At 35.2% G+C, this 25,602-nt stretch overlaps 1 protein-coding gene across 2 annotated transcripts in view; it reads left to right on the plus strand.

Annotated features, from left to right (window-relative positions):
- Positions 1-25,602, plus strand: part of CSMD1 (CUB and Sushi multiple domains 1) — a 1,060,835-nt gene that overhangs the window by 902,379 nt on the left and 132,854 nt on the right. For both annotated transcript variants that reach the window (XM_063150718.1, XM_063150717.1), the window contains exons 31-37: positions 1,265-1,381; positions 2,831-2,944; positions 4,502-4,597; positions 11,340-11,543; positions 12,735-12,859; positions 13,476-13,572; positions 17,845-17,949. In XM_063150718.1, coding sequence (XP_063006788.1) covers positions 1,265-1,381; positions 2,831-2,944; positions 4,502-4,597; positions 11,340-11,543; positions 12,735-12,859; positions 13,476-13,572; positions 17,845-17,949 — 858 coding nt within the window. The remainder of the gene's footprint in view (positions 1-1,264; positions 1,382-2,830; positions 2,945-4,501; positions 4,598-11,339; positions 11,544-12,734; positions 12,860-13,475; positions 13,573-17,844; positions 17,950-25,602) is intronic.

Here is a 25,602-nt window from a genome sequence, read left to right on the forward strand (position 1 = left end):
GCCAGGAGCTGGTCAAAGGGCCCTTTCACAGCCCCTCCTCAGTGACCCTGCTGTCACCTGGGCCACAGGTGCTCCTCTGAGTCAGCTTCCAGGAAGCTGTGAGGTTGTATGTACTCTGCTTCATGCAAGGCGCCCACAGCAGGGTAACATTGATTTATTTTGTGTTTTGTAGCGGAATGATATCTTCACTGCTTAAAAGCAAATTATTGTGATGGTGCTATTTTAAAATAACCTTATTTATCCATTTATTTATTTATAAAATAATTTCATTGTTGGTTTCTTGGGTAAGATAACTTCTTACAACAATCTGTTATCCCGCTGAAAACCATTGTTTTTTTATGAAATCATTTCTCACAACAAAAAGAACTTAATTGCATGTAACTACTTTAATACATGACTTATATTTTAATGAAGATTTTGATAGGAAGCCAGGATTTTCCAAAATGTGAGAAGAGTAACAGCAGTACTTTGTTTTCAGTGTATAGAAATCTATTTACTCAATATCCAGCTTGAAAATAGCCCCTCCATCTGTCCCTTAATATGCCACATTTACAGCCTACACATGGAGGAACATGCCATGCAAGCACTGTTCATTGTTTTTCTCGTAATACAGACAGAACTACTGCTCATGTAAATGTTGACTTGTCTTGGGGATTTGAGCTCCACTATTCTTAAACATGCCTTCTAACTTCTGTGGCTCTAAAAAGTTTCTCTCAACTTTCTGTTGCCTTTATTTTTTGCATACATATGAAGCCAAAGATTTTATTATATGTATAATCTAACGTGCAATTTTCATAATTATCTAGTAAGATATGAAAATAAAGCAATTCAAGCAATACTTTCACAAAGCAGAATTTTTGTCATTCTGTCGAGAAGTGTCAACATATCTATGTATTCCTTGGTGCCATTTTTACTGCAATGCCATATATGTTCCTGACCTGTTTTTAACATGGATTAATGTAAACAGATATTTAAATGAAAACCCAACCTAAAGCCTGTGATTACAGTATCTTTCAATTGAATAAATTGTATTTCCAGTTCTATGTGAATTCTTGTAGTCAAGTAAAACTTTCATGAATTCTAATTTTCAAGAAATTATAATAAAATTATGTCTTGAGAACACAAGATATTTCAGAACAGGTAAACCAAACAAAAGCAAAACCAGTAAAGTGTCATTTTGTGATCTTTAGATTTTTTTTTTTCAGATGTAACTAATATAGACAGCTCTAATTAATGTAACATGTTTCTCTGTATTTGTTTCCAGCACCGTGTGGAGGGCAGTATACTGGATCAGAGGGAGTGGTTTTATCACCAAATTATCCTCATAATTACACTGCTGGACAGACTTGCCATTATTCAATAACTGTCCCTAAAGAATTTGGTAAGAATTTCTTCTATTGATTTATCAATCATTATCATTGTCCTACATTGTCAATCATTATCACTGTCCATGTTTAAATGTCCTTTATTTGGAGTAATGACCTTAGGTTTACATTGTATTGCAAATTACTTCTAAAACTAAATATATTACTGACATGGAAAATGGTTCTAGGATTTTAACCTTTTACTTCTCCCTAGAGTAACCAACTGACTTCAGATAAGACATCTATGTTTGCTATCTAAGCATATCCTGAATACCTTCATTGTTTACATTATTCATCATCATAGGATAATCATTCATTCATGCTTCCTGTAAAGTAAAATCAGGTGTCAGCAAAAAAGCTCTAATATTCCTATTACTTTCTAACTTTTTGTCTTTCATGTTATGAAAAGGGTGAAATGAGTGGAATTACATTTGTTTAAAATGTACAGTGGAAGCAATTCTGCATGAAAGTACCAGAAATGTTTGTGAAAAATCACAAAATTATTATTCCAATGTGTCTAAAAACTTGAAAAGAATCTCTAAAACTCAAGTATGTTAGGTGTAGTTTCCTGCAAAGCAGGTTTTTCCCAAGTCTAGACAAATAGCAGTAAGATTTATTTTACTAATTATTTACCAAAAGGCTTAATTCACAACAACATAATGCATTTGGTACTTTTTGTGTACAATGAAACTTGTAAGGATGCAACTGTAAACAAAATATAGATGGCTGGAATAACAAAATAAAATTTTTATTGACTTGGTTTTATTTCATGTTTCTATTGCTAGATGATATTTGAATTTGGGGAACTATTTGATATTTAGTGAGATGTAATATTAAATAATTTATTAATATACTTTAAATTATGTACAGATGAAGTGCATATTAAGTGTAGCAATATTTCAAAGCTGGTAACACACTGGTATTTTTTAATATTTGATCCGTTTTTATAGCATTCTGATAAATTAAGTACTAATGCAAATTTAAAAATTTGACAAATCAGTAAGTTTAAAAAAAATTCCTCAGATTAAAGCCAGGTAAACAACTAATCCTATGTCATAATAGGTGATCCTTAATAGTTCTTATATTTGGCAATGAAATTTTGGTACAAACCTTTCTGTTTAGATATTCCATTTTCTTATTCTCATAGGTACCTAAACAATAAGACTTGTTTGACTAGAGGTCACAGTTTTGGTGAAAGCATGATTTAATAAATTTGCTTTTAATTTAATTATGGAAATAATGAAAACAAAAAAAAATATTCTTGCATGTAAATATAATGCAGCTGTTTTATCACCTTAGACAATTATATAAGTTGAAAAAGTTTGTACAGGAATTCATTAATAAATAAGACCAACAGAAATACATCCTTAAATTCAATTTTGAAAACTAAATTCTTCTTCTATCTTCTCTTTTTTTATTTTTTTTTTCGTCTCTATCCTTTCTTTTTAAATTTTTTTTAAATTTAGTTGTGTTTGGACAATTTGCCTATTTTCAGACAGCTTTGAATGATGTGGCAGAATTATTTGATGGAGAAAACTCTCAGGCTAGACTTCTTAGTTCTCTGTCTGGATCCCACTCAGGTAATTAATAAAGAAGTATACATTTCTTACACAGCTCCATATGGGAAAAAATAATCAGGAGAATGGTATAAATTTACTTTGGAAATAAAATTATTTGAACAGGGGGCTAAGGGAAGTGGAATACCCTTCTAAATCTTTGAATCAAGACATTACTCTGGAACATATGCTTAGGCAAGAACTGATCCTGGGGTGGGTGTAGAAAAAGTTGAATGAAGTTCTCAGATTGCAATGTAAGAGGGCAGATTGGATGGTATAATTGTCTTCTCTCCCCCTAAACCTTTTGAAATACACATCTACATATTCTGAATGGCTAATTTACACAAATTACTTGTATTTACAAAATGTATGCAAACATGCACTTAGGCTAAAAGCAGGCCAGCTGTTGCATTCAGGTAACTACAGCAAAATGTTGACCCTGTGAAAACATAATTAATCTTATATGGATTGCAACATGGTCAAATTTCCAATGTGTGCATATATAATGAATGTGTTCATCTTCAGTAATATTTAAGTATATTTTTTATATTTCTGCAGCTATTAATGTGTTTTGTTAAGCATTTCTAGTATTTTGGAGAGTTTATATGTTGCTTTAATATTTTTGCAACACAGGGCTATTTTTGGCTTCTTGGTTTTTACTTTGAATAATTGGATAAATACTTAATAGGACAGAATGTAACATATCTATTTGATTTATAGTATTTAAAATTCTGGTTTTTGTTTATTACTTATGGCATATCTGATTTTCATTGATTCAGGATAGGATTCTCCTACATGGAATCTCTAGTTGCAACAATATAAAATTAATCAAAGTGAAAGACTTAGATACTTAGTTATAGATGATGTTTTAAATCATCATTCATTTCTGAAGAATTTCATAAAATATGGGTTCATACAGTACAGGGAGAATAAAAACAGTCATCATATGTAGTGGAATTGTTGTAGGCCTAGTTCAATTTTGTCTATAGTGTTTCATTATTGAACTTTTATCATGGCTCCTGACAAATATGCCAGGAAAGGAGATTAGGTATATTAAATATTTTTATTAATGCTCAAATCAGAAATAAAATTTGCAATGCCATAAGAAAGTTAATAATGTAATATGATTCACGTGTGACCGCATATTTATTGAATCCACTACATAAAACAAGTCATGAGTTTGCTCTCTCTGCTTTAGTCTTGAAATGGTAAACATTCCATGGAGATTCCTGTGGCATTTCAAATACTTTCATTTGATTAATGTGTTTTGCAAGGCAAAACAGTCACAGAAAAGAGTTAACTAAAAAGTCTTCTAATAATTTTGGCCCCAAGCAGCAGTAGGATTCTTGTAATGTAGTTTCTTGGAGCTCTAGTTCCAGCTGCTGCAGTAAATCCAGAAGGTTTCTCTTGTCTTTTTATTCTGGCACTGGCAAATTTAATTTTGTGCAATGTTATTTATGTTTTCTTTAGCTATAGAGGAAAACATGAAACTGTGTGTTTTAACAGCATATTTAATTATGTATTGAAGAGCTATAACTGTTGTTTCTGGTTTGTGTATTTATTTTCTTTTTCCACTTGTAGGAGAGACATTGCCTTTGGCTACATCTAATCAAATTCTTCTGCGATTCAGTGCTAAGAGCGGGGCATCAGCCAGGGGGTTTCACTTTGTTTACCAAGGTAAACACGTCTACTTGTGGTGGAAGACACTGGTACCAATTTCCAAACTGTATGATTTTTAATTCTGCATAAGCCTTAATGCATTGCTTTAAATGTGAGTGTAGTCTAAACCTTTTTCCAGAGATCAGGGACTTCTCCTGCTGGCAGACTGGCTTTCTAACAGCAGTTGTCTGTGTTTATCCTGTCTTGCCCCACAGACTTGAGTATGTCTCAGTAGTTGCCAATCTGTTGCTCCCTTACTGCTGAGTGAGCTCAAGGGGTTTAGGAATGTGCTTAATTGTATTAGTCTTTCTCAGTATTCCCAGCTGATTTTTCAAGAGCTGTTGTTCAGGCTGCTAAGGATTCTGTCTCAAAGAGCTCGGAGAGAAAATTGCTGTGGCAGAGACCATCAATTTCAGTACTGAAGTGTGGGTGGGAGACTTGCTGGTCTGCTTCTGACCCAGCTGAACTTGAGGAGACATTTTGTGCATGTCTGCACACTGCAGCTGAAATGCAAGAATGTCACAGCATGGCCAAGCCTGTTAGCATTCTGCTGGGCAGCTGAGTACACTTGGCTGATCCATGAGTCTTGACTGCAGTCTGGTGACACCGGGAGCATTGCTTACAGATTCACTGCCTGCAAGGGAGCAAATGCAATCCCAAAGGGACTGACTTCTGGGCAGCTCACCAGATGTATTGCATACACACCCAGTAAGCTTAATGAGACACTCACTGCTCACTTTTAGTAAAAGTGAAGCGTAAAAGTTCTGGTGTCCTAGTTTGACACAACAAATAAATGGAAAGAACTGTCTCACCTGAAGAATATTTCCACAGTTTAAAGAAGCTTGGTAGGACTGATTGTTAAGCCTTCTGACTCCTGTGTTTATAGAAAGATATCACCATGACTGCACATTCGCCCTTGCATATTGATACTGTTACACATCAAAAGTATCTTACATACACTTGCATTAAAACTTATCCAAAATTAACCGTAAAAGAGGTCTATAAACTTTGGAGTTAGAAAAGAGCTTTCAGCATTTGAATTCTTATCCATTTGCATATGAATGACATATTTCTGTCATTGTTAAGACTGAAGTGTTACTTTTTACTGCTTTTGAAGAATTCATAGCGATAAAACCCCATGATTCTATTAGCTGTATATATACACACATGGAGTGCTATTGAACAGGGAGTTTCCAAGGGAGCACAATGCTATGCCTCATTTCAGACATTTATACTTTTATTAACTGTAAGAAATAGATTTTAACAAATAGGAGCAAAATGAGACAGAAAAAGTCACTTTATTTGTCTCAGAAAAATCATGAAGCTATTTAAATGCCATGGGATTTTAATATATTTTAAAGTATATCTTAAAAGCATTACTAAATATAGTTATATATATATGCATATATTGGTTAATAAGTTAGTGGTATTTAATAAACTCTATCTTTTTGAGATTTTTTTTCCTCTCCTTATAAAGCATGTGATCATACTTCCAATGACCACCTGCTTGCTAGCCTCTTAAATACTTTAGAAATGACATCCACTCTCACACTGAACACAGTAATCTGGTCTGCAAAGTCAATCATTTTATTTATTGCCCTCTATTCCAGGCTGACCTTCTTCCCTGTTCACTTTTCCACTGGGCTGATTTCAATTTTGTTTCACAGTGGTATGAAACATTTACTGAAAAATGGAGGATAATTACTATAGAAAATAGAATGCCTTTCTGACACATCTTGAGAAGTATAGGTTGACAACACTATAGGTAAAAGCTAAAAGGAAGCTCAAGGGAGAAAAAGCTATTGCTTGCCTTATTTCACATTCTTTCTGGTTTGAGCAACCCACAGATAGGGGCTTTAGCTTCTGATTGAGTTTTAATGGCTTTTGTGATGCCACTTTCTCAAAAACTTTTTTTATCTGGATATGTCATCTATGACTTAATTTCTTTTCTCAGATGATCACATTTCCTTGTAATTAATGCAATAGGTAAAGAGTGTCTGTAATAACAGACTAAATAAATATTGAGCCTTCCAAAATATTAGAGTCAGGTATGTTGATATATGCTAAGAACAATCACATGCAAGAAGACTAGGATTTTTCAGGCTTTATGCTTGTCTTCCTGCTATGACATCACCTAAGAAACAAGAGCCTCTATTTTTTATAACTCAGGCTGCAGCAGTACAAAGTTCCTTCCTTAAAAAGTAATTGCCTTTCTACAATCCAAATATTGATGGGGTTTTAATATTTATCGTTTTTACTTGTTACACAATACATGAACTAGTTTATTAGGTCAATTGATATTTTAAAGTGGATTATTAAGAAAGTTAGTATACTAGGATGAAGAAGACGACAAAAATAAGAGTAAAAGAGGATTGTGGCTTTAACAATCAAGTTGATCTAATTTGTGACAAAAATTAAATGCACAGCCACACATTGTCTGCCAAATGTAATTAGGGAGCAGAACTAAGTCTGTTAGTATTACTTTTTATATGTGCTACCACAACACATTATGTCCTGCTTTAAAACAGACATCCTGGAGAGGTGATCGATGCCCTGAGCCTGTCAGTGTTGAAGAGGTATTTGAAAAATGCCCTTAATAACATGTTTTAACTTGGTCAGTCCTGAATTGGAAAGGCAGTTGGATGATTGCTGTTGGTCTCTTCCAACTGAAATAATCTTGGAGGCATTTCAGCTGAGCTGTCAGTTTTGTCAGCTTTTAAAGAAACAGACCTTTTTTTCCTAACTTTTTATAGACATTAGAAACTATGCTAAGTTTTTACATGAACTATTTAAATCCCATTTTAAGCAGTGTGAGGAGGTAAGGAACCGCCTTACTTTGTTGTTATCTATAGCTTGCATTGCATCTTTTCTTAAGGCAGTTCTTTTTAAAACCGAAGAGGGGAGGGAGGGGGAGAGGGGGATTAAAAAAATGTGATTTTCTATCTTTAGCATTTCTTGTCTCACAGTAACCATTAACAGAGTATTAGTAAAACTCATGAAAAACTGAGCAAAATGTCAATTTTAAATGTCATTGAGTGTTTCTTCCTGGCAATAGAATAATTTGATACAACTGTAGACATGGATGTTTCTGGCTGTCAGGGCTGATCTCAGTAAAATGTCAGCTTTTGGTCTGAAAAAGTATTTCTGGTATGTGAACTAATTCAAGAGTAAACTGCTAGTAAACTGCCCTTACATTTGCTATCATGTCAGAGATAGCTTGCTCACAGGAAAATAACTTTCATAAGGGAATATTATAATGAAAACAGATAATCTAGCATTCTGTGTTGAGAGGTGCTAAAAGGTCTAGTTACACAAAAATAAGTGTAGATTACTAGTGCATGTATGCAAATTTCCCAATTTATTACTATTACTGAAAGTCGTAGGATGTTCTTAAATCTGACTTTATAAGTATCCTTTGTCTGCACAGCTGTTGTAGGTATTCTCCACATGTGGTTGCTAGGCAAGGATTAGAGAAAATAGGAAGGATTTTTTTTCCTATAGTTTCCTCTCTTTTAAAATTTTGAGTAAAAAATATATATAAAGAAAAATGGTATTCCCATAGGAAGCTGAGCAAGAGTTTCTTTCACACAATGAATGGAAAGTACTCCAGGAGCAATGCTGAAATTTTCAGTCAGTTCATGTAGCCTCTTAGGTAAGACAGATAAGCTTTGGGCATGTGAGAAGCTAAAAGTTTAACTAGCAGGTGGCTGAGGTGGTGGCGTGTGTGGGAGGAGGCCTTGAGCCACCATGAGCCATTCACAAACAGCATCCTGTGGAGCTGCTATGAGCCACCTCTCACGTGCCTACGTTCCCACTAGTCAGAGTTACGTGTGGAGCCTCAGAAATATTTGAGCGTGACAACTGCCTTGGGGCAGAGGTGCTCCTGGGCAGCGCTGCTGGAGATGCTGCTGGAGGGATTGTTGGAGGTGCTCTTGGGAGGAGGCACTCCTGCCAAAGGCTTGTACTTCTGAAGGGGCTGTGGCCTGTGGAGCACACCTGCTGGAGGGAGAACACCCCAGAGGGGTTGGCAGCCTGTGAAAGTACTCTTCTGCACTAGGGGACATCTTTGAGGACCTGTAGCCCATGGATGACTCATGCTAGAGGAGAAACATTCAGAAACAGAATGAATGTGGAAACCTTTGGAGCAAAAAGGAAGAGAAACATGAGTAAAATGCTAAATAGATTGTTAGGGGAGGTGGGGAAAAGCAAAAAGAAAGCACATACCCCAAGTTCCTGTGCTGCCTCTCACCTCATTGGTGCAACAAAGATGGACACAAGAAGTAGAGAAAAAGGAGGAGAAGACAGGTGTTTGAAGTTGAACCTGAGCCTGATGAGAATGAAGTAAAACTGTTTAATTAACTTGATTGATTTTTTGTGTCCTCTTTCTTTTTAGTTCCTGAATCAGTGATCAGAAGCTTGTGTAAAATTGGTAACAAATTAAGCATAATTAAGTTTTAATTTCCTGAATATAAACTCCTTTGTCCACAAGAATATACTGAGCCCTTTTCTGTCACATAATTGTGAATTATTTATCTCATGACCAAAATGCCCATTTGAACAAGGGGGCCTGACCAAGGGATGGACAATGCTGAATTACATGGCAGAAGTTGTAGTGCCAAGCATATAGGCTGTTAGTCCAAATAAAAGAGCAAAAAAGAGCAAGCTGGGTCGGCTGAATTGACCTGGCAGTCTGCATCTGACCTGCGGGTTATCATCAGGAAGAACTGTGACTGTGAAATCCTTGAAGTATGGTTTCATCATTTTCCTTCCACAAGTGCAGAAGGGTTTCCTGACAGGGTTAGAACTGCATGCAGGAACAAGTTTCATAGAACATCTGTGTGGTACTGAGGTCCTGTTGGGAACTTAATGACAAATTCCTATTTATTTGAACAAAGGCAGGTATATTAAGTTTGCTGAAAGGTAAGTTGTTTGTTTAAGCTGTGTAAGGTGTTTAAATATTTTAAAAAACATAATAAAATGGATTTGCTTTTGTTTTGCCATATTGTGCATTTACCCAGGAGTATGCTAGTTTACCTCTGACCATTCTTTATATCCCGAGTACATTTTAAAACTTTCTGTAGCTTTCAAGGTTAAAATCTGCAACCAACCAACATACTAATTTAGAAGAAAAATACATATTACAATTTGTCTCACTTTGTCTGACTAATCAATTCATTGCATATTATAAAAAAGAGAATGTATTTTTCTATTATTGATGGTATTAGTTATTTCTAAATCTTTTTAGAAAAAGCTTTTCTCTACATTCAGTAATACTTGGGCACGCCTAACTGCTATATATGGTAGCAATGCTTAAACTGGTAGAACATAATGTAATCATAAATGACAACTTTCATTGTTCTGCTAAAATGTGTTGCATGTTAAATGCTAGATTTAAGATAAAATTGATTTCAATTACTGTTCCGTATCCAACTTGTTAAGAAATGTTAATTTTTAGAGCATTTACAAGTACTTAAAACTTAATTATGATTCTGAATGGAGCAAATGACAGTATAAAAAAATAGGATGAGTGTAAAGTTATCAATATTAAAATAAGTGTGTATAAGCTCTATACACCTTGTCTTTTACTTGGCAACCGGCGTAGCTGAGCAGGTGTGGTGGGGGTGTGTTCAGTTGTGCCCATGAACAGATAGAAACTCTTTCATTCTTACAGGTCAGCAAAGGAATTTAAACATAATGCTGTAAAATAAAACTAAATATAGCTATGATTCTGTTTACATTAGTGAGCCAGAAGCACCATGCTTGGAAATCTTCCAGGGGTGAAGTGTAACACTCACCTTCTTTTTTTCTTTTCTCCTTCCTGGTGCCATTTTGTGTCATTTACTTAAGGACTAAATGGCAGACAATTTTTGTGGTGTTACTTATTCATATCTAGATGCAGTGTCACTCTAATTCTTGAACAAACAAAGCTGATGAAACAAAGCTTTTGAACATGCTGCTCACACAGAAAAATTTCATATATTTAATAAGATTATTTTTAATTTACCTTTATTTTATTATACTGTAAAACATAGATGATATTGCACACTGTCATTTCTATATAAATAGTTTGTTTTTAAATTGGCATTTACTAGCTAACTGCAAAATGATATGTAGTAAGAGCAAGTTTTATATATGAGCAACAGGCACAATAGCAAAAGTTAGTAGGCATAAAAAATGCCTGTTATCAAGAAGTGTTTATAAATAATGAAGCCAAAGGTAAAACTATCCCAGGAACTTCAAATGAATGTTATTATTTAGCTTTTTATATATTCCTTTGCAGTCTTTTAACTGTTCTTGTATCACATCAGATTTATGAATTCCCAGACATTACTGGTAAAAATAATTGTTGGTAAAAATAATTTTGTAAGTTATTATGCTTTCTGTATATCTGATTAGCTACACCATAAAATTTTTTCTCCATATTTATTAAATGAAGTAGGAGGTAGATGTAGTATTCTGCCATTGAAGAGGGCCACAGAAACACCCACTGATCTTCTCGTGCTTGAAGCTGTGCATCCAAAGTCAAAATGTCTCCGAGCTGCCACGGCACTCATATGACTGTACACAGGCACAGCCCCAAACCGCATTCCAGCTAATAGCCATGGAAGCACGAGTCCATTCTTTGAGAATACAGAAGCAGAGAACCTAACATGAATTAAGCTCTGTCCTATAAGAAACAATCAGCATTTTTACTAGCCTGGTTTTTTTATTATGACTGTCATTTGTGTTCCTGACTTTATATTTTTCTCTCTGTATGCAGCTGTTCCACGCACAAGCGATACACAGTGTAGCTCAGTTCCAGAGCCTAGGTATGGAAGGAGAATTGGCTCTGAGTTTTCAGCAGGCTCTGTTGTTCGGTTTGAGTGTAGTCCTGGCTATCTGCTGCAAGGCTCAAAAGCCATCCGATGTCAGTCTGTACCAAATGCCTTAGCTCAGTGGAACGACACAGTACCAAGCTGTGTAGGTAAGCAATTACATTTACATTGTCTGTTCTGTTACATGTCTCTGAATTAGGATTCAGGAATTGTTTCAGAAAATAGTATTTAACCCATATATTCACTCTCCTTCGATTAATATCAGTCATGCCCAATTTAAAAGAGCAGTTTTCCATATCAAGAAATAATTGAGTACCAGCTGGCTCATAGGCAGTATATTGTTTCATATAATGACTTAGATTATATGAACAAGTGTGATGCACATTTTCTTGAACAGTCATTATTTTCATGACTTATCTACAGCTTGAAATAGAAGACAGAATTTAATTCTCCAGAAGTGTCTTTACCTGTTTTATAAGGCAGTGCTTGTGTATTTCTATCACACATAGGATAATGATCTCTTTTTTCAAGCAAAAGCATAATGTGCATTGAATGATGATAGCATTTTTAAGAATAACTAATTTTCTTTAGTCTGTCAATAGACCTGCACTGAAATAATGTTTAGCACTAAAATTTTTTTTTTGTAAACATTGAAATATTTTTACCTTCTCCCTATTTGGATTTTTATTCAAAAGTTGCTATTCCTAAGAATTTACTCTAGCATTAATTAGAGTGTTCTAAAAATAAACGCAGGTATCCTATTTTCTGCATATTCTTTTGGGGTTTTTTTGTTCTGGTTTTTTTTTTGCCTTTTTTTTTTGTTTGTTGGTTTGGTTTTTTTGGGGGGGTTTTATGTTTTTTGTTGTTGTTGTTCTGTTTTCCTGAACTTTATTGAACCAAATGTGTATACACTAAAAACCATTCAATGTACTACACCACCTCATTCACTAGATTCAATATTGGAACTATCTTGGGCTGCGGGTAAATTCACATGATTTCTGTCCATCATGATTGTGTTTAATGTTATGTCTTTACAGTTTGTTGTTACTCTAAGTAAGACACGATAAGCCTCTGCTGCTGTGCTGCTCTAGGCTGCACACATGCAAAATGAAGTTCATTTCTAAATTGTTTATTCGGGCAGGTTGTATCTTATGCTGGATATCATTGATATATTTTAGATAAGAGGCATTCTAAGTTCAGATGGTTGCTTCATGTCTATGTGTTTATGCTACAAAAGCAGATTATTATAATTATCTTGATCTTAGTAAAATTATTAGTATTTCTCTGTTCTCTAAAGTGGTTTAAGTTGTGTAATGATTTGTGCTAATACTTTCTTTCAGTGCCATGCAGTGGGAATTTTACTGAGCGCAGAGGTACTATTCTTTCACCAGGTTACCCTGAACCTTATGGTAACAGCTTGAATTGTGTGTGGAAAATCATAGTGACTGAGGGATCAGGTATTCAGGCAAGTCTGTATTCTGTCAAGCATGGAATATTAAGTACTTTGTTTGTTTATTTCTCTAAAAATTTCATGAATTCGTAATCCTATAATTGGGGAGTGGGGTACTTGAAATATTAGTGCTTCGGATTTCTCATTATTGGTTTTTGGTTAGCTTTATTTATGTTACTTTATTTTCACATAGGGGTGTGAATGAGAAGTGATTAACAAACAGTTTTGTGTTCTAATTGTGTAGCATATTGAAAGCAGGTCCCGATCCTTCAATCTGATATGTAAATACCAACTCTTTCTATCTGCCAGGGTATTACTGAGTCCCTTGAGAGTGCTGCAGCTATCTTGACTATCTGTTCATTTACACTTTGAGTAATTATTCAAAATGATGCAACACATGTGCAAAATCCTTCTTACTTACCTCGTGTCATATTTTCTAAAAGTTATCACAATGCAAAAAGTGAATATTGACTTTTCATTTACGTTCCTTTCACTGATATGTCTTTTGTTTGGATCTCTTATTTTTATTTTCTTTGCTATGTGTTCTTTTTTTTCATTTTGCTGGTTTTAGAACATTTAAAGATGCACATGGCTTGTTGGCCTAAAGAAGTTCTGTGGTCCTGTTTTATAGATCCAGGTCATCAGCTTTGCCACTGAACATAATTGGGACTCCCTTGAAATATACGATGGTGGAGATATGACAGCACCGCGTCTTGGGAGCTTTTCAGGTTAGGATATGCCATGAATTAAAGATACAATTATATATATATAGATATGTATGTGAGGGAACATGTCTTTATTTGCTCACACATATTGATAAGGAGCATATATTCATAGTTTCTGATACCATTATGAATTGTTCTTTCTTTTAGAAGGAGACTTCAGGTGACGTAAGGATGTCAATAATCAAATTCAAAGAGATTTTCAGAAGAAAATAGGACACTAAAATGTTTAACTTTGATTAGTGGAATTTGGTTGATAATACTTTCAAAAAAAATCCTTTCTTTTATCTTTCCTGCCCCTCACATATTAGACATTCTTGGATATAAATTGGTACTGACATTCAAGGAACTTCCCTTGATGGCTTTGATTTAACTTATCCTTATTAACCTGCCTTTCTCATGAAAAAGATGAAGCATTCAATCTTCATCTGAACTCACCAGACCTCACAGAACAAACTGATTTAATACAACTGGAATATTAAAAAAACCCCAGTAATTATTTGTATAAAATGCATCAAGCACATATACTTTTTCTCTCTATATGAGACTTTTTAATAGAAAGAGTGTGTTCTGTAAAAGAAACAGAAAGGGACTAGATCATGAATAATAACCCAGACTCATGATTACTGCTCAGATTCTGATGTAGCTAAAGCAGATGGATTTTTGCCTCTGGTGATTTCACAAACTTTTGAAGTATAGATGCATACTAGATTAGTAAGGAAATGAAAAATCAACTGAAAAATTTACTGGTTAACACAGTGCCATAAGGTGTGGCATATCCCTTTGGTCAGTTAAGGGCAGCTGTCCTGGCTGTGTCGTCTCCCAGATTCTTGGCTACCCCCAGCCTCCTCACTTCTTAGATAGCTACACAGACTTTCACACTTTGAGTGTAATGTCTACCTCTGGAATGAGATGCATTAATCTTTGCTGTCATTGCTGATAGTTGAAAGGGATAAAATCTTCTGTAATAATACCATAATGGAATATTTATGTATGAAGCCTATCAGTCCTTATTTCTTTATAAGCCTTTAGACAAAACTTGTATGCTTTTACTGACTCCTAGGAGAGCTGCCTATTTTCCAGACTACAGATTCTCAAAAGTCTAAGAGGTCTGTAAGACTCCCAGTATCCTGCCATGGTATCTGTCTACGTGAGCATTAGATATCTACACATCTCTAGTATGGAGTGTGGATACCTACACTTAAGCTGTCATCAATGATGCCCTTTAAGTGCCATTTCTCTCTATTGACAGTAAAGGAAGTCCAAAACAATTAGGACACTACATCTGGTTGCCACACTGAAGCATATCTTCCATGCTTCATATTCCCAATCCCAGAAAAGGCAGAGGTTAGCAAGTGAACAGTAGAATTCCAGTTAGATCATAGGATCATAAAATTATAGAACAATCCAGGCTGGAAAGGACTTCACAAGACCATTTAGTTCAACCTTTTGTAAGAAAGGAAACCTAGATGATATTGTCCAGTACTCTGTCCAGCTGTATTTTCAAAACCTCCAGTGGTGGAGACTCTGCCATGTTACCTGAGTGGTTGCTGCAGGGCATGGTGGTTCCCATGGTAAAAACATTCTTTCCAATGTTAATATGAAGCATTGCCCTGTGCATCTTGGACCTCTTGCCCCGTGTCTTATCCTTGCAGCTCCCAGTGAAGTGAGGAGCCCTTTAGGTACTGGAATACTGTGATAAGGTCCCCTCTGAGCCTTCTCTTCTACAGGAAGAAGAGATCTAACCCTTTTGGTCTTTTCTCACAGGGTAGGTTCTCCAGCCTTTTATCATTGTTATGGTCCTCTTTTGGACATCTCCAGTCTGTCCTTGTCTTTCTTGTGTTGTGAGAACCAGAATGGAACACAATACTCCACACACAGCCTGACAAAGTGCTGAGAGGAGCAGTATGATTGCTTCTCTGTCTCTGCTAGTAATGCTGCTCTGGGTGCAGCTCAGGAACCTATTTGACTTCTTTGCTGCAGCAGTGCACTGCTGATTCATATTCAGCTTCTCCACTGCGACAGTCCCAGGTCCTTTCAGTTGCTCTCCAGTCACACAAATCCTAGCCTATAGCAGGCTCTTTTGCTTATTCTAACAGACCTGCAGGGCTTTGCACTTGTCTCTGTTAAAGTTCATACCATTCTTACTAGTCTACTCTTTCAGTCTCTCCAGGTCTCTCTGATGTCAGCCCCTCCACTCAGTTCAGTGTCAGCAGCAAACTTGGTGAGAGTGCTTCACACAAATAATTTCTGAAGATACTGAAACTGCGTGGGGACCACTATCATCAGTCCCTGGGGTTTCCATTTGTGACAGATAGCCAGCCTGAATGATTCCCTTGAAAGAAGCAATTATGAGAATTTAAAACCAGCCTCTTTTATTTCCCACAGTACAATAGGATCTACCTTCTCATCTTAATGAATATCAACCTTTAAGAAAGCAAAAGACTGATGGCAAATGTTACCAGGTCCTAAAAAGGAACAGAACTGCCAAGTGACTTTTGTTCATTAAAAAGTGTAATAGTAATTGTGAGTTAACATCCTCATTGTTACGGGACACCTTAAACATCCTTAAATATATTTCAAATCCTTTATCAGTACTGTTGAGGAGTACAGTTGGTGCTGGTAGCTGCGTGAGCAGCTGCAATTCAAGCTGCTCATGGAGCTCTGGGTGGTGCAGCCAGAGGCAAGAAGCCTTGAACCTTGCGCAGCAAAGGGCCTGGGGAAATGTAGTTCAGCCTCGTGAGAGGACACTCAAAGACATGGCAGGAACTGAGGAATAGGGAAGAAGATACTTTTGTGAGTGATGAGACTGTGAGGGTGAAAAAGCCCACAGGTTTCCTGGCTGGGATTCTCCCTGGAAGCATCAGCTGGAGCTGTTTCAGTGTAAGTGCACTGTGAATAAATGGCTTTATGGAATGAGATGTTTGAGAATCTGCTGCAGGAGACCCAGGGTGGAATCTGTGACGAAGCCTGGTCTGACTGTGAGGGTGGGGTGTGCAGGCAGTGAAACGGGGACTCATCAGATCCCTGGAGCTGCCTGCTGGGAATGGGCTCCGGTCCCTGCTGTGAAGGTCTTTGGTGGTGGGAGTGTGACCAGCCTGTCTGGATGGTCAGAAAGGGAGGTTTCCTTAACAGATACTAAGAATAGTCCTTCTTCCAGGGAGATACTTCACTGTTTTCTGTACTCCAGGGTAATATTGTGTGATGTCATTGCTCTGTGCTGTCTGAATTTGGATACTTCGAGTCTCCGTGTCAAACAGTAAACACCTTCCTTAAAGACCAGCTTGTCATGTTTCAGCTCCTCCAGTTATATCAAGATTTTGCTTAATTCATTTTTAGTTTTAGAAGTATTTACCAGTTCCTAGTTTAGATTGTAGATTTAGGAAGATAGTTCTTTTCAGCACTTCTTAAGCCCAAATTTCAGACTTATACCTAGGCTGCTGACAGTTACTTAAAAATCAGAAAATGCCCCACAGGAAATGATAATTTTACTTATGCATCCACCATTAAAGTTTATAAGTTACTTGATACTGTCTTTGAGGGTAATCATAGAAAATGATGTAATTTTTATCCTCAGTAAGTCTTCTGGCTTTAGACAGTAGAATAAGAGTTACACGGTATCATGTGATAATAAAGTACCTGTTTGTCAGACTTAGCAATTCTAGTGGCAAAGAATGCATCCAGAGTTAGTGACAAGTGTGTGTAACACACAAAGCAAGCAGTTTTATTATGGATATTTGAATTAGGAAAAGCTGCATGTTGTTTTGGGGTTTTATTTAATGTGTTGCACCTGTTTCTTCATCTTTCGTCATATCCTCTGAATTAGCATAAGTGGTTGAAATATTATTGTGGGAAGAAGGTGTGGAGTATATACAGAAAAATCTGGACTTCTTTGTTCTGAATTGCAGGTTTTAGAGAAATGTGAGGAAACAGGAAAATGGCAGTTGAGCTTGTCATCATAATCCAGTCTTTTATTTATGTGATCTTTTTTTCTCTTTACATCTCTTTTTACTCTGTCCAAGTCAATAAGGCTGCCTCTAAACATGATGGGATCTTGTTTGATTGTACTTACTCTTATTGCCTCTTATTGTTGGGCTTATAATCAAACTTTTCCTGCAACTTCAGGAGAAAAACAAGACAGAACACAGCAAAATATCTGATTCCCCTGAAGAGAATGAGAAGAAAATAAGCCTGTCTGATTCAGTCCTGGTTATGTCTTTTCTATATGAAACTCAGATCAGCATGCTATAGTTCATTCCATAACTTTTATTTTTCCAGGTACAACTGTGCCAGCATTGTTGAATAGCACCTCCAATCAACTTTACCTTCATTTTCACTCTGACATTAGTGTGGCAGCAGCTGGTTTTCATCTGGAATACAAAAGTAAGACTCCTAGTTTTTTGAAACTTACTCAGGAAAAGCATGCGTATTAAAAGGGAAACAGATGTTTTACTTTTTTTTTTTTTTTCTGCTTGTTTAGGTGGTTTTTTTTGTTTTTTTTTTCCTGAGTACCAAGCCTTGTATAAGTGGTATTTATTAAACTGAAATTTAAAATGAAGTGACATTTAAGAAATTGATGGAAAACCGCTTTCACAAATTAGCATCACATAACAAATCAATCTGGCAATTCAAAACAGCATTTTTTAAATGTGAGTTTTAATATTGATGTGGGTTTTCCTAACTTATTTCAGCTTAGTTCAGAAATTTAGGTGACCAAAAAGAAGAAAGTAGGAGTGAATTTCCCTGCTTGAAAATAGATAAAACCAGAGAAGATAGTATATTTTTTCCTATTAATATGTGCATTTATGTATGCCTTGTCATTATTTTCTTTCCTTCAAATTATTTTCTCTTAACAAATTGCTATAATTGCAAAAAACCAACATTTTAATCCCAGAGCTAGAAGAAAACACAACAGTTACCTTGGTAAATCATTGGCATTATAAACAGAATAACCTAAGAATTTTTATGGCAAATTCTGCTATATATCAACTTTTTGTATGTTTTCTGAGAAACTTTATTCTAAAATACAGAGCTGTGGAGTTATAAACATGTGGATTAACTCCCATAATCATATTTAATTCAAACACTTTTGTATTATTACATCTCTCCATAACTTAAAATAATATAGAATAATAGTTACACATAGCTCATGTGATTTTAATTGGAAGTAGGTATTGCTGAGAATAGTTACTATTTATAAAGTACAATGATGAATCGAGTGTCTGATGACTGCTTAGATGAAGGTCACAAAGAAAATCCTTATAATTTTTGAATCATCCTCTCCTTTTTCAAAGGCCATCCAAGAATTTTTTGAAAATGGAGTTAGCTTTTATATTTCATTTAGTCCAAGAATAATATCTAAAAATGGTAATGTTGTTTTCAATGTTTTGAAGAAGTACACAGAAGTAAATAAACATGGATGATTTTTAGTAAGTTCTATTTAGGATTGAAATAGAAAATTGTAAAGAAAATATAAAGCTTAAAGAATTTGAAAGACTAGATTTTCAGCTCATAATAAATATTTGAATATGACTGTAGTCACAAGTTAGTCCTATGTTTTCATTTCATTCCCTGCACATTTCATGCATGTATGTTATATGGGTTATTTTGATACAATCAAAATTCTAGAGGTGATGTAGAATGCAAATAGGAATATTTCCTCTGCAGGAATTGTCTTAGAATCTACTATTTTGAGAAAGAATTTTTTGTTTGGTTGTTTTTGGTTTTATTTTTGACTGGGGACTCCTCCTCCACAATTTTTCCTCCTGCAGTATTTCTCTTTAACCTACAGTGAAACTGTAATTCCATATGAAGCATAAATAAGTACACATTAATCCTAGAAAGTCATAGAATGAACATTTAACATTTTCATATTTTACTGTATCAGTTTTATTTTCTCTGCAACTCAACTCCTGAAAAAAAAAATCTGTTCTGTTATCAAGTAAAATCACTTAGATTTATACTTTTTTTTTTCTCTTAATCGCCAGTTTCCCCACTGTGCTCTGTTAAAGCATCAATTGGACTTCAGTGGTGCTAATATTTCAAGGCCAGTGTTTCTTAGAAGTGCACCTCAGTACAGGTCAAGGCAGCAATGTTGAGCTTTCAGAGCTCTTGGTAGTCTGACAGGAAAGAAAAGAATTTGTTTCTTATGTGGCTACGTGGTCTCTTGCAGGGCTAGTAGGACTACAGTACATCTCTCTGTGTGACTGAACATAGAAACTGAGCAAGTTCCCTCAGAAAGAATTTACAGATTTACGTTGAGCAGTCACCTCTTCAGATCAAGAAAAAAGCAGAGAAGGAAATACTTTTCTCTGCAGATATTGCTAGTATTTGATTATGAATTCTGAAGTCTCTGCTTGTTTGGTCACCTAATATTTGAAGCAGCATCTGAAAAATAAATACCTTTGGTTCAGAAGGCAATCTAAAATTTGGAATAAAACATCATTTTGCTAAAGGGTTGTGTTAATAAAGAAAACACAAAAAATATCACCTATCTGGGAAAAAAGCATTCAATGTGAAATGCTATGTTAGAACATCAGATACTTTCAATAAATGTAAAAAAAAATATTAAATAAGGAGAAATATATGAATAGTCATAGACTCAGAATATGCTGAGTTATAAGGAACCCATTGGGATCATTGAATCCAACTCCTGGCCCTGCACACCTGCATTGTTTGTTTGTCCTTTTATTCTTTCTAGATAAAATGCTTTGCAGATGTAACTTTCAGGTATAATCAACTCCTAAAAATGACATTAATCTATTAAAAAGTTTCTGAAAGAAGGTTGTGAGGACAGTGAAGGGCCTTGAGGAGAAGCCGTGTGAGGAGCAGCTGAGGGCTCTTGGTCTCTTCAGCCTGGAGGACACTGAGGGGAGACCTCACTGCAGTTACAGCTCCTTGTGAGGCGAAGAGGAGGGACAGGCCCTGATCTCTGTGGTGACAGTGACAGAACCAAGGGAATGGCCTGAAGTTGTGTCAGGGGATGTGTAGGTTGGATATCAGGAAAAAATTCTTCACCCAGAGTGTGGTTGGGCACTGGAATGGCTCCCCAGGGCAGTGGTCGCAGCACCAAGTCTGACAGAGCTCAAGAAGCATTTGGAGAATTCTCTCAGTCACACAATGTGACTCTTGGGATGTCCTGTGCTGGGCAAAGAGTGGGATTTGATGATCCTTTTGGGTCCCTTCCAAATAAGCGTATTCTATGAGTCTGTGATATAATTCCTTCTCTAGGGGAAGGACAGTTAGGAATTAGAGTGAAGACAATTAGTTTTCCTGCTATAGATACTAACAGAAAATATCAATTGACATTAAGAAGATGTTCAGCACCTTGAGTCCAAATTTGAAATCCAAATCCTACATCAGCAGACTACAGCAGGGATAGAAGACATTAAGTGGACCTAGTGGTGTTTAATCTAGCCTTCCCTTTTACATAAATTACAAATTAGAATAATAGCTGAAACTGCTCTAAAATAACCATTACAGTATTCTGCAGAACCCTGATGTCCTTATATAAAAAGTCTTCATTACAGCATTAGAAAGTGAGACTTATTTAGGAACATTCCCTTCATCACAGAAGAAATTCTAAGGAACAAGGCGCAACAGAGGAAAGTGTCCTTAAGGCACTACTAAATTGTTTACTCACAATAAAAACTATGTCTCTACAACTTGCACATCATATTTTAGAATAAATGGAGAAGTATTTCTATTTAGAAGATATTTCACCAGTGTAAATGCTATAAACATGCCTGAGTTTGGATCACTATGTAGGGAAAACTTTACTTCAGTAAGATATATTTAATTTGCTATCATTTGATCACATATATTCTACATTGTATATTGTTTTGAAGTAACTTTATAGAAATTCGTAAATACTTTATGCAAGTTTCATCAGCTGATGAAAGCTTATTCAAATCATAAATATTTCAAGATAATTCAAATGTTCGAATAAGAATAGCTATATTTCTTGAAACATTTTCTTCCTTTTAACAATGTCTTTCTCTTGCCCTGTCCATTTGCAAGTTTTTTCTATGTATGTCTTTATTTTCATGGGAAAGATCTGGACAGTGTGCTCCTGCAAACCTAAATCTATGTCTAATCTACACAGTGCATAGGTTTCCTTTGTAGCCTTCAAGAACACACAAGTCTTACGGCAAATAATATAACTTTGCCAGTTGCTTTAGGATGTTTTTGTGTTAGACATTAATAATGTAAAAGTTCATTTGCCCAAGTCAAGTAGTCTACTGAATTTGTATGCTAAAGTCAGATTGATGACATAGATTTTTTTTTCCTTTGTTTCATTGTTTTTTGTTGGGGTTTTCTTGCTCTTTTATTTGTTTGGGTTTTGGTTCTGTTTTTATTTTCAAGTCAGATACACAAACTCATATTAAATAATTGATCAGTGCCTTAGAAAAATTTCGTTGTAGTCACAACAGAATTGTAAGTATTGTTGAGGGCTACTGTGTGGTTTCCTGTTATTTCACAAGGGCTGTAGGTTTTCAAACTGCTTGCAGCAACCTGTGGTTAACAAAGCAGTAAAATATGCAACAGGTTACTGTAGAAAAGATGAGAATTAATAATTTAACTAATCCTTCATATGCACGTGCTAGAATCAATAACAAACATAATTATTTTCACTACCACCAGCAAGTCAAATCAAAGAGTGTTTTGTTGCATTCCTAATATGTACAACAGTAGGAAGAATAAATATCCCTTTTATTTGATTTAATTACTTTTAATATAATGAATGAAGGAATCAAATATCCAAATGGTTTGTTCTGGAAATGTGACTGTTTAATTCCACTGCATTTGTGACCACCAATCTTTTAAGCTTGGTCTTAAAACCTCATGTATTTATTCAGTGGTAGTTTAAATGTTTTCCTTAATATTCAAACAAATGAAAAAATAAAAAGTCTGGAAATAATTGCTTTTCTCCACATGCTGCTTGGACTTCTCATTTAGAGTCAAGTTTGTTTTAGTAAAAACTGAATATATGCTGAATATTGATATATAGGTTTAGGCCACCTTTTAAAATTCCTATAAGTATCCATCTATCTATCTATCTATCTATCTATCTATCTATCTATCTATCTATCTATCTATCTATCTATCTAATCTATCTCAACAAATTAAGAGGTTAGAATTAGATTTTTCAGTAAAAATGTTCTTCTATGTAAACAATATTTTTATAGCGTCATCCAGCTCTACTAGCCTGAATTAGGATATATGGCACAGGTCAGCATCACTCATTTTGTGAGCTTTTAGTTTACTGCTATACCAAGAGTATGGACTATGTATGAGAACATAATCTTACTTTTAACCAACATCTCCTTTTCTGAAGCCACTCTATCGTGTCTTTTCAAGTGTTGAAGGTTCTTGGCAGCTGAAATAAAAGATTCACTGGTAAGGGAACTAGAGAGCAATTGACTGTCTTTTGTAGTACTTCTCTATCATGAAGATATCTAATAATTTAAAAGATAAAAATCAGACTAGCAGAGAATAAAATATATTCTTCCAAGTAGCATGTTATATTTCAGAGGTTCAGTTTAAGATCTTTCATGCAATTTGGATTTTAGTGTAGCTCTTCAGTGCAAGTCTTTTCTGTTTCCCGATGTTAAAGCAGGTGTGAATCATAAACATGCCATTTTTAATTTAGCAGGTCCTGATCCTGTCAATATATCTGTGCAACTTACTAGATGTTGACAAGAATCTGATCTCTCTGCAGTAACTCACTGAGATAAAGACATTTTCTAGGCTAGTGTCTGAAGCATGAAGTTTTGAAAGGGACAGCTTGGATTTTGATATACACCATCATCAAAAGGGAAAGAGCAATTCACTCCAGCTTGATGTTTGTGATATAGCAAAGCATAATATGTTCTTGTTAGCTGCATAGTGTGGGAGGAATTGAAAAACGAAAGCTTGATGACTTTTGGTCCAGCTGTCAAGACATTCTTGTGCTGTCCAGTTCTCAGCTTTCTAAAATGGACACTAATGGGCATTCACATTGTCAGATATGCCAGGAAGGATTTTCTTTCTGCCAGCAGTGGCAGTGATGTTTGGACAGAATTTGAGGTAATTGTAGGCATGGATATAATTATGTAAGTAAAGCATATTTGTCTTATGCCACAGCAGAGTCAAGAAAGTGTTTAGCAAACAGTAAGTGGAAGAAGGTCAGGGAGAGGGTTATCACTCTTGACATTGATGTGTTCTATTTTGTACTGCATACCAGAAGCTGAGCTCTGAAAAGTATGCACTTAAGAAATCTTTGCTCCTTTTTTGATTGCTTGGACTTGACATTTAACATGTTTTCCCTGTATTAGTGACTGTTCACATACAACCTAGTTTAATAATGTATTTACGAGTCTCTGAATATTTGAGATTCCAAGTTTGTCCTCAGATACCAGAATTTGTTTGCTTTCTCTCAAGCATTCTTCTGATGTTTGGACCTGTTCTGACTAAATTAATTTTCAAACTACACTCGGCTAGTATTATGGAATGGTTGGAAGAACAGAGATTTGAGGATTCAGAATAGTATTTGATTCTGCTTTCAACTTCATCTTGCTTTTGGGGTAGTAATATTGCTTCTTAATATCAGGTATATCAAAAGAAGTCAAAATGTTTTATGACATTCTATAGAATATTCTATAATTTGCATCATTTTGCAGACCAAAGAAGTAGTGTATACAAAATGTTTTGAAAAGTATAAGCAGCTAGCAGAAAAAAACTTTTTAACATAATTATTAGAATCTGTTAAATATAAATGCACAGTATGCCACAATCTCACTTACACAGAAATTTAATTTGAAGGTTTTTGATTGATCATAGTCTGTTTAAATTCTATATGCTATTCAACCAATGATGGATATAACAAGCACATTAGTAGTGTTGCTATGCATCCACTGTTACAGCTGTTTCTGTAACTCAGAAAAATATGTAAAAAGTAACTTTAGTCATACAGATCCAAGCCTGTTACTCTCAGTATAGAGGAATGCTGAGTTCCAAAATACAAATTTCTTGATGACAGGAAGTGAACCTCAAATTTATATTCACAGAATTCAGCAAGTACATAGATATCTGTAAGCAATTTAGTCACTGCATCTTTGTCAGGTGCTTATTTATTTAAAAACAGTTATCTTGGAGCAGATCTTTTTAAATTTTATTTTCTATTCAAGAACGAGAAGGGTGAGAAAATGCAGAAACAAGCGTTGATTTTCTTCAGTTGCATCTGAACACTGGATTTGCAAATTAGTGAACAGCAGTCTGTATATGGTAATTTGAATTACTGAGATGAGGTATTACATTTCACTTAATGCTGAAACAGTTTGTGTGAATGCATATCACAGCTATTTAGCACCTATACTCCTCAAACTTTCCAGATGCAAATACTTTTATGATATTGTGGAATACAGGCTGATTGACCAAAAGAATGATACTAGTCAACCTGCAGCAAAACCCAAACCATTGAAGTTAATGACGATATCTCCGTGATTATTTGGAACATTACAGTCCCCCATAGTGACCACACATGAGATTCCTAGTGGCCATGGAAAGTCATCATAACATCTTTTGAAAGTTGATTATATTGGAAGAATATAAAAATTTGTAAATTCTACGACAGAAATTTCTGAAAATCTTTAAAACACATTCATATATTTTCCTAAATTATAAATTCCAGAAGACAAAATAACTGCTTCATGGAGATCCCATTATTTGCAACTATTAAATTTTTCTTTATTTGATAATTTGAATTTTTTTTGTTTGATACTTCTTTCATAATTTGTTATGAAGCCTTTACTTCATACCTTGATGGTTTTCACTCAGAATTTGTATGGCTTGATAATACCTTCAATTCCTGAAAAGAGTGAAATGTAGTGAAACTCAAGGGCACAGGACTAACAAGGAACATTCAGGACCATAGAACTTAATTTCAGGAAAGAAAAAACATGGCACAGCAATCACAATTTCCTGTGAAAGTATAAAAGCTATTTCAGACTTCCTTGTGCTTTATCAGGAAAAAATATATTTACTTCAGCTAAAACT

The sequence above is a fragment of the Melospiza melodia genome, chromosome 3, assembly GCF_035770615.1.
Source record: "Melospiza melodia melodia isolate bMelMel2 chromosome 3, bMelMel2.pri, whole genome shotgun sequence".
In the NCBI taxonomy this organism is placed as follows: domain Eukaryota; kingdom Metazoa; phylum Chordata; class Aves; order Passeriformes; family Passerellidae; genus Melospiza; species Melospiza melodia.